Raw genomic sequence first — 16,216 nt, 5'->3', positions numbered from 1 at the left:
TATGTTGTTGAGCATGTAGGATCTTATAGGATGGTGTAGCGAATCAAAATCAACAACTTATACTATGGACATACCAGGATGGTAAGAGAGCAGTTTGGGGGCCGAACAATTATAGGAGACTTCAAAGGACACAATTTTAGGAGTGGAAGCCTGTGTTGTAAGCACATTGAGGCCAAGCAACCCAATTAATCCATTATGTGGGATGATCTCCTCTAAAACAACTCAAATACATTGTGTGATTAACCATCTTAGTTTGAGACTGGACGATCCTAGTCGACTTCAAAAGGAGCAGCCTTAGGAGTGAAAGCCTGTGTTGTAAGCAAATTCAGGCCGAGAAACCCAAGTAACCTATTGTGCGAGATGATCTCCTGTAATACAACTTAAATACATTCCCACATTGTGATTAACTACCTCAGTTTGACCATCCTGTTTGAGGATAATAGGCAAAACTGGAAGATAGTTTAGTGTCCTTCCAGAAAAAACTTCTATAGATTTGAGTTAATATTGTCCTAATTTTCCTTTAACTAACTACCTCTGCTTATCTCCCTTTCAAAAGACTACTCTTATTATCTTATTCTACCTTAGACTAAGTCTCACTCACACCTTAATATATGTTTTACAGAATCATTAGACATAATATGACATTGATACAACATCTTAGGACTTAATCTTTTGTTCCTCCTTTGGCACACGTTGGCAAATTATCTTCTTAATTTTAGAGTCCTTAACACCAACTCTCGACTGACAAGGGATGTAGCTTAATGTTGTAGCCTGGGGCTGTGTGCAACGTTTTCTTTTTCAATTTTTTTCTCAGCTGATTAGGTTCTTTTTCTTTTTTTGGGGATCATTATTTTCTGTCAGGGACAAGTTCTTTTTCTTGGCAGGATGAAGAATCTGATTTTCTTGAAGTACTAGATGTTTGTGACGGAGGGTGGGGATAACAATATGGCTCTGTGTACCAACTGGTGCAGGATGATTAGCAGTTAGTTCTTTCTACAGATAGTTTGGAAGTTGAGAAAATTTATATGAAAAACGGAAGAATAAAGGAAGCAAGAGGATATTAAGGATCAACGTGAGGAAACATAGAGAGAAGTAAATTGGATGGGATAGGTTAGACAGAGTAGTAACTAGAAGAACAAACACAATGAAATATAGCGGGGAATAAAATCCTAGCAAAGAAATTCTATGTTCATTATCGTTTATGTATCTTTTCTATCGGTTGCTAGTCTCAATATATGCGTTGGTTATAACTAATAAGAAAACCTAAAAGATTCTAATCCTTGTGATACTTAAGATCTACCTAAATAAGAAAATAGAATACTAGAATGCAGAAATAATCTGTAAACCTAAAGAACTCGAAAATACAAGATAATAATAATTATTACAAAAAATTCTCTAATTGAAAATTTGTTCCAAAATAATATGTTCTTATTCTGCATCACACTCCTTAAATTATCAGTGCTGGAAATTTTACTTATGGAATTTCATCATTAATCCTGCAGGGATATATTCTATTATTTTCATTTCTGTCATCAAACTTGGTTATCTTAACACATAGGGAGTTGAGATTTGTTTTTAATGAAATATGTGAATTTGAAAACACGCTTAGGAATCTGTGTTTCTTATCCAGGTTACCAGTGTGGGGATTAACACGGAATGGGGAATGCTAATGTCTAGTATATCGGAAGACAATGGTGAAGAAACACCATTGCAGGTTAGCGTATCTATTATAATTGTGATAGCTTTTCTCACAATATATGTTTTTTTCACCTTTGATTTGTTTTCTTATAGGTACGCTTGAATGGAGTTGCAACTTTCATTGGCCTTGTTGGCCTGACTGTAGCTTTTGCTGTCTTGGTTGTCCTTTTGGTTAGGTAACTTTTGAAAGTAGATTCTCTATTTGTTACCCATTGAGCCATAATGTAGGATTTGTACACCTCTTGCTTGGACTGCTAGGCATAACCCAATTGGTGGTTACATGACAATCTGATGTTATGCAGATATTTTACTGGGCACACTGAAGATCCAAATGGAGCAACTCAATTTATTGCAGGAAAGACAAAAGTTGGTCGTGCTATAGATGGAGCTATAAAAATTATAACTGTTGCAGTATGTATATTTCTATTCAGATATTTCCTGGCCTGCAGGTTTTGACTGGGTTATGTAATTGTTTATAATAATTTCTTTTCTTTCCATTTTATGCTAATACCTGTATACAGGTTACAATTGTAGTAGTTGCAGTGCCAGAAGGGCTGCCATTAGCTGTTACTCTAACGTAAGTTTGCTTTCTTACTGATCATAATACCACTTAATGTTGCCATTATCGACACACCTATAAACCATCTTTTAAATAACTTCTCCATTTCACAAATGCTGCACTTTGTCACAACTCATCAATAATATCATCCTTAATCTGTGTTAGTGAAGAAAATTTATGTCTTGATAAGTGCATAATTCTCTTCTCGGCTAATTTGTAGTTATCTCCTTTTTTCTTATGGCACAGCCTTGCATATTCGATGAGAAAAATGATGGCAGACAAAGCTTTGGTATGTGTAATGAGCTCTTGTGCCTGTGCTTCTGTAGTATCCTGACATATCCCTATGTTAGATTGGCATAGATGTCTCTATGTAGCTTAATATAACTGCCAATGCAGGTACGCAGGCTTTCTGCCTGTGAGACTATGGGCTCTGCCACAACTATTTGCAGTGATAAGACGGGAACTCTAACTTTGAATCAGGTGGACTATCTTGTAGTTTCTTCATTTATTTATATTGACAAAAAAGTTTGTGATTGAACTCAATGGTTTATGGTTTATAAGCTCTCTCTTCACTCCTCCCCTCTCCCCATGTAAAGAAAAACTCTTTCACTTTCTCCCAATTCACAATAGTAATGATTTCCTTCTTTTTCCTCAAATTAGATGACTGTGGTTGAGGCTTATGTTGGTGGGAGAAAAATTGATCCTCCAGAGAGTGCCTCACAGTTATCACCTAACCTTGCCTCATTATTAATTGAAGGAATTGCACAGAATACAAATGGCAGTGTCTTTCTTCCTGAGGTAAGCTTTTGTGCTTGTATGATATTTTAGTGATATTCAAATTGATGGTGTTATTTCATAGCATTATTTACTTTAATGGTTAACAGGGTGGCGGTAATGTCGAGGTTTCTGGATCACCAACAGAACAAGCCATTCTTAAGTGGGGAATCAAGGTATTGTTTTTCTGCCCTTTTCCAGTGTTTAGGTCTAATATGTTAAATTGAGACGAATCCTTGTTTATGGTTCCTTATTTACAGCTGGGTATGAATTTTGAAGCAGTCCGGTTGAAATCCAATATTGTTCATGTTTTCCCATTCAACTCAGAGAAAAAGAGAGGCGGTGTTGCCTTGCAACTGGTAACATGAAACTACTTTTTTCTGTACTTCATGGTGATTTTAGATTTGTTAGTAAAGTTTTCAGTTTTTCTATTCCATGGTGATTTTGGTCTTATATTGGTTGAGTTTTACTGATCTTATGTTGCTAAGCATCCTTAAATTAAGGATCAGGAAAATTACATATAGGTCCCAATGAGCTGTTTAATTATTTTGCACATTTAACTCTAACATGTGAACTAGAATTAAATATCATTTATGATGAATGTGGCTATATATATATTTGTTTGAATGGTGATGATTCTGACTATTGTTAACACCGTAAACTGAAGTTGATAAAATTTCTAACTGTTTGAATAGTTGACATCCTTTTTTCCCTCCATATGTAATCTCCTAGGTATTACTTTTCCCTAAACAAATAACGGAGAGGTACATAAGGGATTTAAGTTGCTTTTAACACACACAGTCGTTATTTTTGATAGTTTAAAATCACCTTAAGGTGGGAAGATGGTAAAGGTTGCTATTTTTGTTGGACAAAAGAAAAAAGAATCATCTTACAAGTTGAACGATAACTTGCTAGTAATGGTCAAGCAACTCCACTTGTAAGATGCTTTGCTTTGAATTCATGGCCTGAACTGGAAATGAAAACAAAAGCTAAAACTTTAGTCATTCTATTTGCAGCGTATGTACATCCTTCCAACATAAATTTAAATAGTTAAAATGATTGCATTAAGTTTCATGATCATTTGAACAGGATGTTAATACCTGAATAGAGAAATAATATATTCCATTTGACAATGTTAAAATTTGTTAGTTCTGCCCCCCCACAAAAGTTGTTCTGCTACCTTTAGTTTTCTATTTTTGATTTCTCTTTATTCCTTTTTTATGACTTTTTTGTTTCTTTCTTATGCCTTTGCAGCCTGACTGCAGAGTTCATATTCACTGGAAAGGGGCTGCTGAAATAGTCTTAGCTTCGTGCTCAGCTTACATTGATGCTGATGATGGTGTAAAAGAAATGAGTGAGGATAAGGTTTGAGCAAACACCTGCCTTCTTTTGTTATTCTGGGAGGTGGGGGCTTAATGTGGGTTTTAACACTGTATCTTAATTTTGTCCATAAAACACTATTCTTAATAAGTCTATGTTTTATACTTTTGGTCTGTTTCTGCAAATGTATCAACATAGTACCTGATGCGAATTTATAAATCAAGTTCTCTTTTCCATGTTTTATAATCTTTCAAATTGTTTAATGTAATCTGAGTAAATTTGAAAACAAAACAAGCCTTAGTAGGATAATTTATATTGAAATCCTATCATATTTCTCAGTTTTGTGGATATTTGTCTTGGTTTGCAGATGACATATTTCAAAAAATCTATTGAGGATATGGCTGCTAGAAGTTTGCGTTGTGTTGCAATTTCCTATAGAGCATATGAGTTTGAAAAAGTTCCAACTTATGAAGAAGAACTTTCTCGGTGGTCATTACCTGAGGAGGACCTTGTTCTTCTTGCTATAATTGGGATAAAGGTATGAGCAAGATAATCCATGAGTTCTATCACCTGTAGTGATAATTTATTGTTTGCAGACAACCAATGCAGGAATCTTACTGTATCTTTTTTCTCACTTTGTTTTGTCATCACTATCTCGATCTAAATGTAAAATTTCTATTTATTTTCTCTAGTTTCTCATTTATCTATCATCATTTTGATTTGGATTATCATCATGTGAATTTGTGCATAATGTGGGCTTGAAAATATTGGTATATATGATATTTTCCTTCCTAACCGTGCCAATTGATATAGCACTTTAATCTACATGCTTTTTTCCAAACTGAACTTATACTTGTTTACTATTTCATTTATGTGATTGGTAAAAATAACCTTATACTTCGGCAGCACCTCTTTGGTGCCCTTCTATATCTTTTTCTCTTAAATAAAAATAAGTTGGCTGATCAATTATTTGAAAAGCTTAGAGAAGTAATCAAACTTTATCATTTATGCTTTAACATACTCCTTTACATGAAAGCATGATACCAAGTCTTGTATGTGGGTACAAATATTGGGCAACGAATGGATAAACAATAACATGTGGGAGCAAGGTTCATGCTTTACATTCTAAGTTATACTTATTTACTATTACTTTTATGAAAATGTTAAAAATTACCTTTTACATGGGTAGTACCCCTTTGGTGCACTTTTTAAAGTTATTTCTTGTCTTCTCTTGGAGACTAATGAGTTGGCTGATCAAAATTATTCTAAAAGCAAGTAATCAAACTTTATCATTTATGCTTTAACATACTTCCTCACATGAAAGCATGATACCAATTTTAGTATGTGGATACAAATCTAGATGCAAACCAAACACAAAATTTACGGGCTCTGTATAAATGCGAAAATTTGGGCAATGAACGTGTAATTAATAACATATGGGACTGAGGTTCATATTTTGAATTCAGAATGCTCTAATACCATATTATATAATATCTAGGTAATCAACAATTACAAAAGCTCATAGTCAAACTTGTCATTTTTTAATGAAGTTAATCTATATTTCTTGTATGATTTAATTATCTAATAGTTTTAAGGATTAACCCGGGTTGTAACTTCATGCAGGATCCTTGCCGGCCAGGGGTCAGAGATGCAGTACAATTGTGCCAAAATGCTGGTGTCAAGGTACCTTTATTTAGTTGTTTTTTTTTCTTTTTCCAAGTTTTGCTGTTCATGTCTTGGAAATTTTTGTGATTTTTTGCATTGTATCATTTACCATTTTTGGTTCTTGAGCCTTTCAAGAATATGTTTGTTATTGTTCTCTTCATAAGAATATTTCTGCTCTTGTTTTCATCGTGTCATGGACCATGATAGTGGATGGCCTGTTGCAAGCTTCTTAAACAGCATTCTCATCTATAGGTTTCTTGAAGGAGCATTCTCATCTAAATATTGCTGGGATCATTTAAGCAATATGTTTTAGTACCTTTTTTCTATTTTTAAATGTTTAAAGGTAATATTCAAGCTGTATTTATATTTAAAAAAAAAATATTCAAGCTGGATTTACCCCTTTGATTATGGACAATCTTCTGGCTTGCTATGTGCTTTTGTCGTTTTCGCTTTATTCCTCTTAGAAGAGGTTCATAGCATAGTGCTCGAATCCAAATCCTCTTCCAAAGAGGTAGAAGTACCAAACACCCAACCAAGAGGTAGGGCTATGTTTGTGTTTGGTCGCACATGTTTTATGGAAGGATAGTTTGGTAATACTTGTAACATGTTGACAGATGGCAGGTAAGTCTGTACTGACTATAAGTGTAAAAATCTTTTGATTTTCTTACTTTTGAATTTATGATAATCTAGATTTGCTTATTTATTTGTTTCATGTATTATGCAATTTCCTGATTGAAAGTTTCCATTTTTGTCAATCTACCTAGGTGCGCATGGTTACTGGCGACAACCTTCAAACAGCCAGAGCAATTGCTCTGGAATGTGGTATATTGGGTTCAGATGCTGATGCTACTGAGCCTAATCTGATTGAGGGAAAAAGGTTCCGTGCCTTGTCAGATTCAGAAAGAGAAGAAATTGCTGAAAAGATATCCGTAAGAGCCCAACCTCTTTGTTTGTTCTTATAGTTTATGTAAATCTGTAGTGTACATGACAGTAATGAGAAAAGGTAAAGTTCGCAGAAATCTGACTTGGTTGTTTTATGTGAAGGTGATGGGACGGTCATCACCTAACGACAAACTTCTGCTTGTGCAAGCATTGAAGAAGAAGGGGCATGTTGTTGCTGTAACTGGAGATGGCACTAATGACGCTCCTGCACTCCATGAGGTATGTAGTCTTATATTCCATGCCATAAACGTTCAATTACAAGAGGTATAGATTTAGCAGTGAAAACCACCCATCATAACCATCGCAAAAAGACTTCCGCTATAGTTATTACTGTTGGTACTATAGGTGAAGCTGCTGGACAGTGCTATTGCTGCTCTTTCTCCGATGGTTAAACTATTCCCATTTCCATACTGTTAAAACTGTTTATTATCAATTTTATTTCCTACCAATTTTCTTTGTTTGATGCCTTGATATGCATTTTTATTGAGTGGTTTTTGAAGCTATGTTAGATACCACTAATTTGCAAGTAGCATAAATTTGAATCTGTTGGGTAAAGTACCTAACTGTGATTTCTTTAACTTCTATTGCTACATGGATGGATGAATGGGTCATCATATTGATTGCTTTGCTTGCATGAATGTTATTAGAGATAGATGGTTTCATCTTTTTGACTCGTTGATTTTAGGTTATGATGTATGTAGGATGGAACATTTTGGGAATATTGTTGAAATGATTATTACTATGTAAATATTTTTGTACAGGGGTGGCACCCTCTTGGTGCTTTATAATATACTTTTGTACTTTTTATTTAAAAAAAAAGAATGTTATTTTAGCCTCAGTAACTGCAATAATTTGTCATGAAAATTGTTTTTATTTCTTATCATTGTTGTAGTTTCTATTATTGTTTTTATTAGTAACAATCTTCTGAACTTTTTTTCTCTCTCATTGATATGGATGACCAACAATGGAGCTCAGGCGGATATAGGCCTTGCAATGGGAATTCAAGGGACAGAAGTTGCTAAAGAGAGCTCAGATATCATCATCTTGGATGATAATTTTGCTTCAGTTGTGAAGGTTTACACTTTTGTGGACGCTAGTATATTTATTCGATTGTTTCTGTTTTGGTTATTAAAAAGCTTAGGTTTTTTTTCTTTTTCCTTTTATCATAATTAAAACATTTTCTTTTTGAAGAAATGGAATCAGGAATTAGAAATATGATTTGAGGGTCTGTAAGAGTGGATGATGTTTTGGGAATTTGTTTCTCTACAATAAACTTTTGTACTTGGTATCATTAGTTTAACTCTCTTTCATATTGTTAACCTGAATTTTTTCCCCCTATGTATCCTGATTGATAAGCATTGCTGTCTTTTCCTAAGAAAGATGAGTGCATTGAGTTGATATTTTAAATCCAATAATTGAGAAAGGAGGTCACCCGTAATTTCTATTATCTGTTTAATGCAGGTTGTCCGATGGGGTCGATCTGTTTATGCCAATATTCAAAAATTCATCCAATTTCAGCTTACAGTTAATGTTGCAGCTCTCATTATAAATGTGGTGGCTGCAGTTTCCTCTGGTAATGTTCCCCTAAATGCAGTGCAGGTTAGTGATCTCTCCTCTGTCATTCTTACCTTTTTGAATGATGTGTTGTATGTCTATTTGTGTGTAAGTGCAAGAATCTGTATGCTAATGAGCTTGGTTTCCTTTCGTTTAGCTCCTTTGGGTCAATCTCATCATGGATACTCTTGGAGCACTGGCGTTGGCTACTGAACCGCCAACTGATCACCTGATGCACAGGCCTCCAGTTGGTAGGAGGTATGCAATTTCCTATTCAGGAGAATATATTCATTATAGGAACACTGTAAAATAAATGCTGATGAAATTCCAATAAAGTACTGAAAAATATGTAATAATTAGTATACATGTACCATAGTCATGCAGAAGACTGGGACAGAGGTGATTAAGGTGAAACAGATGGCTCAAAGAACCTTGTTGAGTCTAAAGCTTAATCAAGTTAAAACTTCACGAGGACCCTAGGACATATCAAAAGGGACATTATGTTATATTTTTGCTTATGCCTAAAGAGTTAATCCAATCAGAACTAATGAAAACATCATAAATACTGGTCTGTTTTTTTTTTTTCTTGATCTTTCCTCATTGAATGAACATCGTACTAGTGGTGGATGAGTGTGCATTTTCTTATGATGTCTACCAATTTTTACAGATTTGAAAATACTGACCTTCAGGAATGGGACTGGGGCTAATTGCATATTATTGAATGATTCATCTTGGAGGCCCTAGTCATAGCTTTGAATATAATTAGCATGATCTTCAAAATCTTTTGTTTATGAACTGATCTAATCTTGTTAGGTACTTTTGTCAATCTGTTATTAAAACTGTTGTTAAATCTTAACATTGTAATCTGGTTATTGGATTCTTTGTTGGGAGCTTTTCAAGTTCTGCTAGGCGTATGTCCTCTGTCTTCTCTTTGCTTTATTATGTTAGCATAATGGTGATACTCATATATTTTCTTTTCAGAGAACCTCTTATAACTAACATCATGTGGAGGAATTTGCTAATCCAGGTAATACTCTTTTTTGTTTATCTTCTATCATGAAGTAACTTTGCAGTGTTTGAAATTGGTGATGGAAATTTTTTCTTTTGAAATAAGAAATTGGTGATAGAAATGATCCTTAAGTTCTTTGTTTGTGGTGAAGATTGTAGGACAGTCAGTAGAAGAAATTTTTTTTTGTCTCCTTTGGACTCTTCCAAGTGTCATATACATAATTTTGTTAGTTTAATTTCCATTATGATGTTTTATAATGTTTTGTCACGTTTTGTGCACACGTCCTTCAACTCAGCATCTGATGTCAATTAAGATGAAATGTTAGCGTTGGTGGTTTGGAAATTTCAGGCTATTTATCAAGTCTCTGTCCTGTTGGTCCTCAACTTCCGTGGCAAGAGCATACTGAATCTGGAGCATGAATCAGCTGATCGAGCTAACAGAGAGAAGAATACACTGATATTCAACGCGTTTGTTCTTTGTCAAGTAAGTTGCTAATCAGTTCTTGTATTTGAGGATGGAAAAATAGACTTCTTAGTTTGAGATTCCTCTTCTACATTTCAATCCATTCATCTTCTATATTTTTGTCCATTCAAATACTGCCTGGAAATTCATATTTATTCTTTATGCAACAAGATAATATTGCACAGAAAGTCTCATTTTCATTTTCTTTAATGAAGCATCTTTATGCTTCTAGTTTTTTATCTCCTAAAACTTGTCTCTTAATCTTAATGAGTTTAAAGTTTTTAAACATGGTTAAGTTCAAATTTCATGCCTGATCCATATCCCAAAATAAGTATATTCATACAGGCGGCAATAATCTCATAACTAACATATAATATAATCGAGTCTCTAATGTTTTTGGTACAAACTCATTAAAAAATGGAAGGAGCAATTCGAGTTAATTTTGTATTTATTAGTGAGGGTTGGGCACCGTAAACTATGAAAAGAATGTTTTATATTTAATATTTTTAGCGTGTGAGTCATCCCTTCACCATCTTCCACAATTTCTTGCATTTTCTGCCTGAAAGTGAGAAAAGAAAATGACTTTCTTTGTTTTATGCTTGCTGGCTTCAGTTTGTTTGGTTGCATGCAGATTTTTTCTTTTCATGACTGGTGATGTTGGTGTATTTTTTTGGTGGTTTGGTTATTATTGAGATGGGGCCATGATCCATTTTTCAGATCCAGCCTGCTTTGATCTTCAAAATGCTTTTTCAGTTTAGTGTGATGTTTTTCAAGATCCTTTAAGTTGCTCAAGCATTGTACTTTTGCACATTGGTCGTCCTGTTACCTCTTTGGCATGTATGCATCCACTCAAGTCTGCCTTAATGTTGCTATATGCGAGTGTTTTTTTTTTTCTTTCCTTTTTTTTGTTTTTTGCTTTTTTTTTTTTTTTTTCTTTTGTGTGTGTGTGTCTGTGGGAGGGGGGATGAATATTGATGCTTTTATCTTCCAATAGCACAAACCTGACAAGTAGAAAATGTTCTGAACTGCAGATTTTTAATGAATTCAATGCCCGAAAGCCTGATGAAAAAAATATTTTCAAAGGAATTACAACAAACCATCTCTTTATGATGATAGTAGCTCTAACTCTTGTTCTTCAGGTGAGATTTTTCACTTCCTGGTTCAATTCTTTGGGGCTTCTAGTTTTATGCAGTTTTACATTTGCTCTGTATTACATAGGTTGTCATCATCGAATTTCTAGGCAAGTTTACTTCAACTGTGAGGCTCAACTGGAAGTTTTGGCTGATTTCTATCGGCATTGGTTTTATCAGGTAAGTTGTAAATTATTTGGCAACAATTATGGAATTATACCATAAGTTATTTGGAGCTGACTAGAAGCTCGTTTTCTTTTATTTCATTTAGTTGGCCACTTGCTTTTGTTGGGAAATTTATCCCTGTTCCAGAAACTCCTCTTGCCGAGTTCTTTCGACGAAGACGTCAATGAGGTTCTCAGAAGTAAGAGAGCTTTATACTTACCTATGCTTTTAATCTCAAGCTTTTCCTTTTAAATCTCAATTTTAATGTTTGTGATATGTTTTAGATTGAACTTTCTTTCAGGTTATTAGTGTCATTAGCTGGTTTGAGATTTACATGAGAGAAAAATCAACCTTGCACAGTACAGGCTGTTACACATTCTCTTTTTGGTTTATAGGACTATAGAAGCATACACGGATCTTTCTTTTTTATCGATCAATCTACTTGGCTAGATCTGTTTTCTACACTAACATACTTGTTGAAAGGGGAGAATTGTTTTCTCTTTGTACACGTTCTTCGGTGCAGTGCCCTTTCTCTGTTAACAGTTTATTTTAATATTTAAAGAAGAATTAAGGTTTGAGAAGTTTTACTGCAGAACACAGAAGTTATTTGCAATTCTGTGTTTGAACCGTATAGATTTGTGTATTGTGTGATCTTTGATCTCTTATATTTGAAATTCTTTAATTTTAGTTATTTGATCGGCATTTGTACTTTCATTTAGGTGATCAATTATCAGTCCTTGCAAGAATAAAAAAATTTTAGTCCATGGTTAATTGCACCAAGGATGAAATAAATAGCAAGTTGTTTTCTTGAGATGTTTGTCTTTGTTGAATACCATATCTTAAAATATTGAATATGGTATTAGATTATAAACCATGATTTGTACTACATAACGATAGTATGGTAATATAATTTTTTTTTTGTCTAATATCATATCTTTAAAAAAAAAAAAAAAAGAAATTGCCATAAAGTTAAAATAAGGCTTAAATCCGAATCTCCTCCACGGAGGTGATTGCAAACAACTATCCATGCAGGTTGATAACTCCGGTACTGTCCAAACAGGGAAATTATTTTCTACACGCACATATATATATATATATATCTAAATACTCTTAACGTAGCATAAAACTATTCTTGGAGATTCTTGTAAAGCAAACAATGAAAATGGTGCATTGGTGTTTCCACCTCAGGAGCGTATCTGCCGCTATTATATGCTGGCGATTCAATGCCTCTTTGAACACCTTCTGATAGCATAATATCTTCCGCCTGTATGACGGCTTATAACAATTTAGTTTTTTTCTTGCACTGCTATTTCATACTTCTTTTGTTTTTTTCTTTAATTTTGATATTGATTTATTTAATTTTAAATTCCCATGTCAAACATACAAGTATTCTTTTAAAGAATCAAAAAACAAAATAATTTAACTGCGATGAAATAGACCTATCGACCTTTCAAATATAAAAGGCCATGAACTGACTTTCGTACCTGTACTCTTTCACTGTCTTCTAAACTTCTCTCAATGAAAGATGCATCATCCTGAGACCCAAAGTTTGAGAATACCATATAAAGTTCAAAAGAAAAAATAAAGTCTTCACCTCTTCTCTCCAATAAGGGAAGACTACTAAATAATACTGAATCTGTACGATACAAGAGTTAGGTCCCCCAAGAAAGTATATAGTAAGATCTATATTAACTTATATATCAATTGGGTTCATTTCAATTATCACTATATAGTTTCTTTGTTATGATATAATCTGGTATAAGAGTTACTAGTTATCCCCGTCTTATAACTCTGGCTATAATTATAATCAAGAATATTCAGCAACCACTTACCTTAAGTGAATCCTCAAGAAAATAGTCAAATACAACTTTGCATTTCTTTGGTCCCAAAGGGATTACCAGATTGGTATCCATCCAAGGTCCGTACCTACAAGTTTCAAAAAAAAAAAAAAAAAAAAAAAAAAAGCATATATTGGTGAAAGTATCAGCAGTGCCAAAAGAGAGAATTCCTATATTAACCATTCACATATATGTACAAGGAAGCACCTATTAATCATGAAATTCGGATAGATAAAAGCATATAATGCTTTTGATCCAAGTCTGTTAAGCTCATCCTCGCTTGACGCAGAATTACCTTCACATTCTTGAATGCTAACTTTCTCAAATATCTGAATCATAAACACGAATCTCTTACTCTATGTTTGAACCAAATCAAGATTTCTCATAAATTTCACTTAGAAATCTGTAACTATACTAGCAGACAATAAATTCTTTATTTAAGATAGATAAAAATTGAGCTCATAAAAAATCATTTTCCAATAAAATTCCTCATCCCCTTTAACTTTCCCAGTAAATTACAAAAAAAAAAAAAAGTTATATTCAAAACATAGCTTTCACTAATCTCTACATCAAAAGAAAACTAATTATAGAAGTATAATCTCCACATAAAACAAATAGTAGAAGTATAAAGATGAAATAGTTGAAGAAACATACTCTTGTAGAATAAGAAACGAGCTTAAGGCCAGAAGCAAGTCTTTTATGTGCATATGGCACGTGATACCCACCATCCAAGTAGTTGTCACAGAAAACCTGCAAGAAAATTGAATAAATAAACAGTTATCTATGATCTATGTTCATCAAGGCTATCATAAATGTAGATAGAAATCAAAGGGGAATCCATTAATTGATAGACAGTGAAGCATAAACTACCACATTAGGAGTTTACCTTCCAATTACATTCAAGAGTATATTCACGTCTACAGATGTAACTTAGTGAAGAATCAACTCCGTTCATACTCAGGATTTCGGAACAGCTACCTAGCCATTCACTAGAAACCACACCACTATTCACTTCCTGCAAAGGCGAAATCTCTTTGTCCATATTGAGGAGAACGAAGGGTCCCCAAGTAGCTACCTTGAGTGGTACAAGGCCAAATTCCTATACTCCGTGGCCAAAGAAACCAAGAATATTACCCCACCAATTTGAAAATTTTCCGAGGTGACGAAAATAAAATTGGAATTCTAGTGAATATTTACATTTACATCAAAATTCTTTATTCCTGTAATTCTAGTAGCCTTAAGAAGTGCTCCATCTAACCCGTATGTCCATCCCTGCAGCAAAGAATAATCTGGTAAAATAGGAGCACAAATGAGCACAAATCTAGCATCTTAATAGTTTAAAATTAGGCTCCATTCTTTCATTTTGTAAATTTATGTGTTTTTATACATTCTTGGTCATGAAACCATGTAGAAGATGGATGTTCCTAAGATAATAAATACAAATAAAATAGTTTTCTAGACTAGAGAACGTTTTCAGCAAACAAAGCCTGAACTTTTCCGGTCAAGTAAAAATGAACATATACATACATACACATAGAGGAAAAGTGTTTTATTTCCACCTAGCTAAAACATTATGTCGCCAGAACCCCATACTTTTTCTAGAGAACCTTCTAATTGTTCCAGAGCAATTAGAAAAAGATTCTTTAATAAGAAAGAATTTAGTTCAAAGATAGGACAACAGTTTTCGCTACTAGCATCAATATTGTTACTATCATCAATATTGAATCATCAATAAGAAACCTTTAACCTTATTATCTAGGAACTTGTTCATAAATACTACAATGAAAGGGATATAAAAGTTTATCGCTATGAGTGGTGAAATATTTTTGAATGAATGTAAAGATAATCAACTTTCACTTATATATAGTTGAAAACGAGTTTTCCAGTGAAGTAAAACGCCAATTTGGCCCGTGATGAAGTTTTCATATTGGCATATGGACACATATATACACATATATAGTTGAAAATTAGTTTTCCAGACAAGAAAAAGATGAACAAGAACTCACGTGATAAGGGCAGACAAAGCAAGATTTCTTCCCACTTCCAGAGGTAAGAAGAGAGGCATGATGGCGACACACGTTGTGGAAACCATGAATCTTACCATTATCATCTCTGCATACCACGAACTCTATATCTCCCAATCTATCTAACAAACAAACAGTCGAGAAGTTGGTGTGCGTGAATGATGAAACATAATATATGAAGAAAAATAGCTAAAGAGCCTCCAATGAAATCTGATTCTCAAGAAATCTTCCGTTTCCTAATACCCCCATTGAGCATCAAGTGACAAGAAATGAAATCAAGAATCCGAACCTGCCGGTGAAAAAGTCATGTGGGTTTTGTATTTGTTGAGTGTATCCTGGCAATCAATCAAGCAAACCCATGTTCAAATTCTCGATATGAACCTTCAACGATCAATACAATAGGGAAGCAAAGAAGAAAGGAACGAACCAATGGCTTGCCAGCCTCTATAGAAAACGCGATCGAGCTCAAGAGAGTAAAAAGAAGGGTCGGTGTACCAGGAGCTGGGCAGGGTCAAGGCTTCCTCAATTGGGATTTTGGGGTCAAATTCATCGACCAACTTTTGAGGTCCGGCTCTAATCTCATGCCGAGAAGACGAAGAAAACGGTGACAGTGAAGAACAAATTGTGCCATGCAGAGAGCTTGAGATTGAAAGGAGAGGCCTTGTATGACGCTGAGAGCTTGATTCATGGCGCTGGTAACTGAAGATGGAAACAGCAGCTATGGGGTTGAGCATGGAAATCTTCATCGCCATAGCTATCAGCAAGCTTCGTGTTCGTCGCTGTCTTCTCCTCGTGATTTTCTGGAACGCAAAGATGATGGTGTTGGGAATATAAGTGTTCTGGACACATTTAATTATTAATGCAATATGATGAATATATTATTATTTTGATAGTTTATTTTAATATATAATAATAATATTTTATTATTGTATTTATTATTTAATTTATGATTAGAATTATTAATTAAATTTATAAATTTTATATTGGGCGAGTAAAATATTTTATAATTTAATTTAAAATATTTTTAATCGTTGGATCATCAAAATAGGACATTAATAATTCGGAAAGACTAATAT

The 16,216-nt window shown here is 34.0% G+C and overlaps 2 protein-coding genes across 4 annotated transcripts in view; one reads left to right on the top strand and one right to left on the bottom strand.

Moving 5' to 3' along the window:
- Nucleotides 1–11,969, top strand: part of LOC110809805 (calcium-transporting ATPase 8, plasma membrane-type-like) — a 29,765-nt gene extending 17,796 nt beyond the window's left edge. Inside the window, exons 16-38 of the mRNA XM_088207139.1 lie at nucleotides 1,631–1,714; nucleotides 1,792–1,874; nucleotides 2,001–2,109; nucleotides 2,220–2,275; nucleotides 2,504–2,546; nucleotides 2,654–2,737; nucleotides 2,918–3,055; nucleotides 3,142–3,207; nucleotides 3,292–3,390; nucleotides 4,286–4,396; nucleotides 4,719–4,889; nucleotides 5,975–6,034; nucleotides 6,781–6,945; nucleotides 7,061–7,177; nucleotides 7,934–8,032; nucleotides 8,420–8,557; nucleotides 8,670–8,770; nucleotides 9,494–9,539; nucleotides 9,870–10,004; nucleotides 11,015–11,122; nucleotides 11,202–11,293; nucleotides 11,385–11,477; nucleotides 11,580–11,969. Of these exons, the coding sequence (XP_088063265.1) occupies nucleotides 1,631–1,714; nucleotides 1,792–1,874; nucleotides 2,001–2,109; nucleotides 2,220–2,275; nucleotides 2,504–2,546; nucleotides 2,654–2,737; nucleotides 2,918–3,055; nucleotides 3,142–3,207; nucleotides 3,292–3,390; nucleotides 4,286–4,396; nucleotides 4,719–4,889; nucleotides 5,975–6,034; nucleotides 6,781–6,945; nucleotides 7,061–7,177; nucleotides 7,934–8,032; nucleotides 8,420–8,557; nucleotides 8,670–8,770; nucleotides 9,494–9,539; nucleotides 9,870–10,004; nucleotides 11,015–11,122; nucleotides 11,202–11,293; nucleotides 11,385–11,466 (2,187 nt within the window). The 3' untranslated portion in view covers nucleotides 11,467–11,477; nucleotides 11,580–11,969. The remainder of the gene's footprint in view (nucleotides 1–1,630; nucleotides 1,715–1,791; nucleotides 1,875–2,000; nucleotides 2,110–2,219; nucleotides 2,276–2,503; nucleotides 2,547–2,653; nucleotides 2,738–2,917; nucleotides 3,056–3,141; nucleotides 3,208–3,291; nucleotides 3,391–4,285; nucleotides 4,397–4,718; nucleotides 4,890–5,974; nucleotides 6,035–6,780; nucleotides 6,946–7,060; nucleotides 7,178–7,933; nucleotides 8,033–8,419; nucleotides 8,558–8,669; nucleotides 8,771–9,493; nucleotides 9,540–9,869; nucleotides 10,005–11,014; nucleotides 11,123–11,201; nucleotides 11,294–11,384; nucleotides 11,478–11,579) is intronic.
- Nucleotides 11,970–12,253: 284 nt separating this feature from the next.
- On the bottom strand, nucleotides 12,254–15,999 carry LOC110809807 (choline monooxygenase, putative (CMO-like)). 3 transcript variants are annotated; one of them, XM_088207140.1, is made up of 10 exons: nucleotides 15,568–15,999; nucleotides 15,430–15,475; nucleotides 15,123–15,258; nucleotides 14,320–14,388; nucleotides 14,003–14,215; nucleotides 13,771–13,866; nucleotides 13,324–13,445; nucleotides 13,111–13,204; nucleotides 12,763–12,813; nucleotides 12,254–12,542 (listed from the first exon to the last, which is right to left on the bottom strand). In XM_088207140.1, the coding sequence occupies exons 1-10, from the start codon at nucleotides 15,890–15,892 to the stop codon at nucleotides 12,405–12,407; spliced, it is 1,290 nt and encodes a 429-aa protein (XP_088063266.1). In that variant the 5' UTR covers nucleotides 15,893–15,999; the 3' UTR covers nucleotides 12,254–12,404. The 3 variants fall into 3 exon arrangements, with proteins under 3 accessions (XP_088063266.1, XP_021891434.1, XP_088063267.1); XM_022035742.2 differs by having other exon boundaries at nucleotides 14,314–14,388; nucleotides 15,568–15,998; XM_088207141.1 differs by having other exon boundaries at nucleotides 14,314–14,388; nucleotides 15,123–15,262; nucleotides 15,568–15,707.
- Nucleotides 16,000–16,216: the final 217 nt, after the last annotated feature.

This window comes from Carica papaya, chromosome 7, assembly GCF_054855325.1.
Source record: "Carica papaya isolate Zhongbai chromosome 7, ASM5485532v1, whole genome shotgun sequence".
In the NCBI taxonomy this organism is placed as follows: Eukaryota; Viridiplantae; Streptophyta; class Magnoliopsida; order Brassicales; family Caricaceae; genus Carica; species Carica papaya.
This window is presented reverse-complemented; position numbering and strand designations above follow the sequence as displayed.

What these genes read in the sequence shown, in the direction of transcription:
- LOC110809807 (XM_022035742.2), bottom strand. Translation starts at nt 15,892, where the DNA reads ATGGCGATGAAGATTTCCATGCTCAACCCCATAGCTGCTGTTTCCATC. An exon ending in TAAAGAATTTTGATGTAAAT is followed by an intron (nt 14,216 to 14,313) that starts GTAAATATTCAC and finishes CACGGAGTATAG; the next exon opens with GAATTTGGCCTTGTACCACT. An exon ending in TCGTTTCTTATTCTACAAGA is followed by an intron (nt 13,446 to 13,770) that starts GTATGTTTCTTC and finishes TTTATGATTCAG; the next exon opens with ATATTTGAGAAAGTTAGCAT.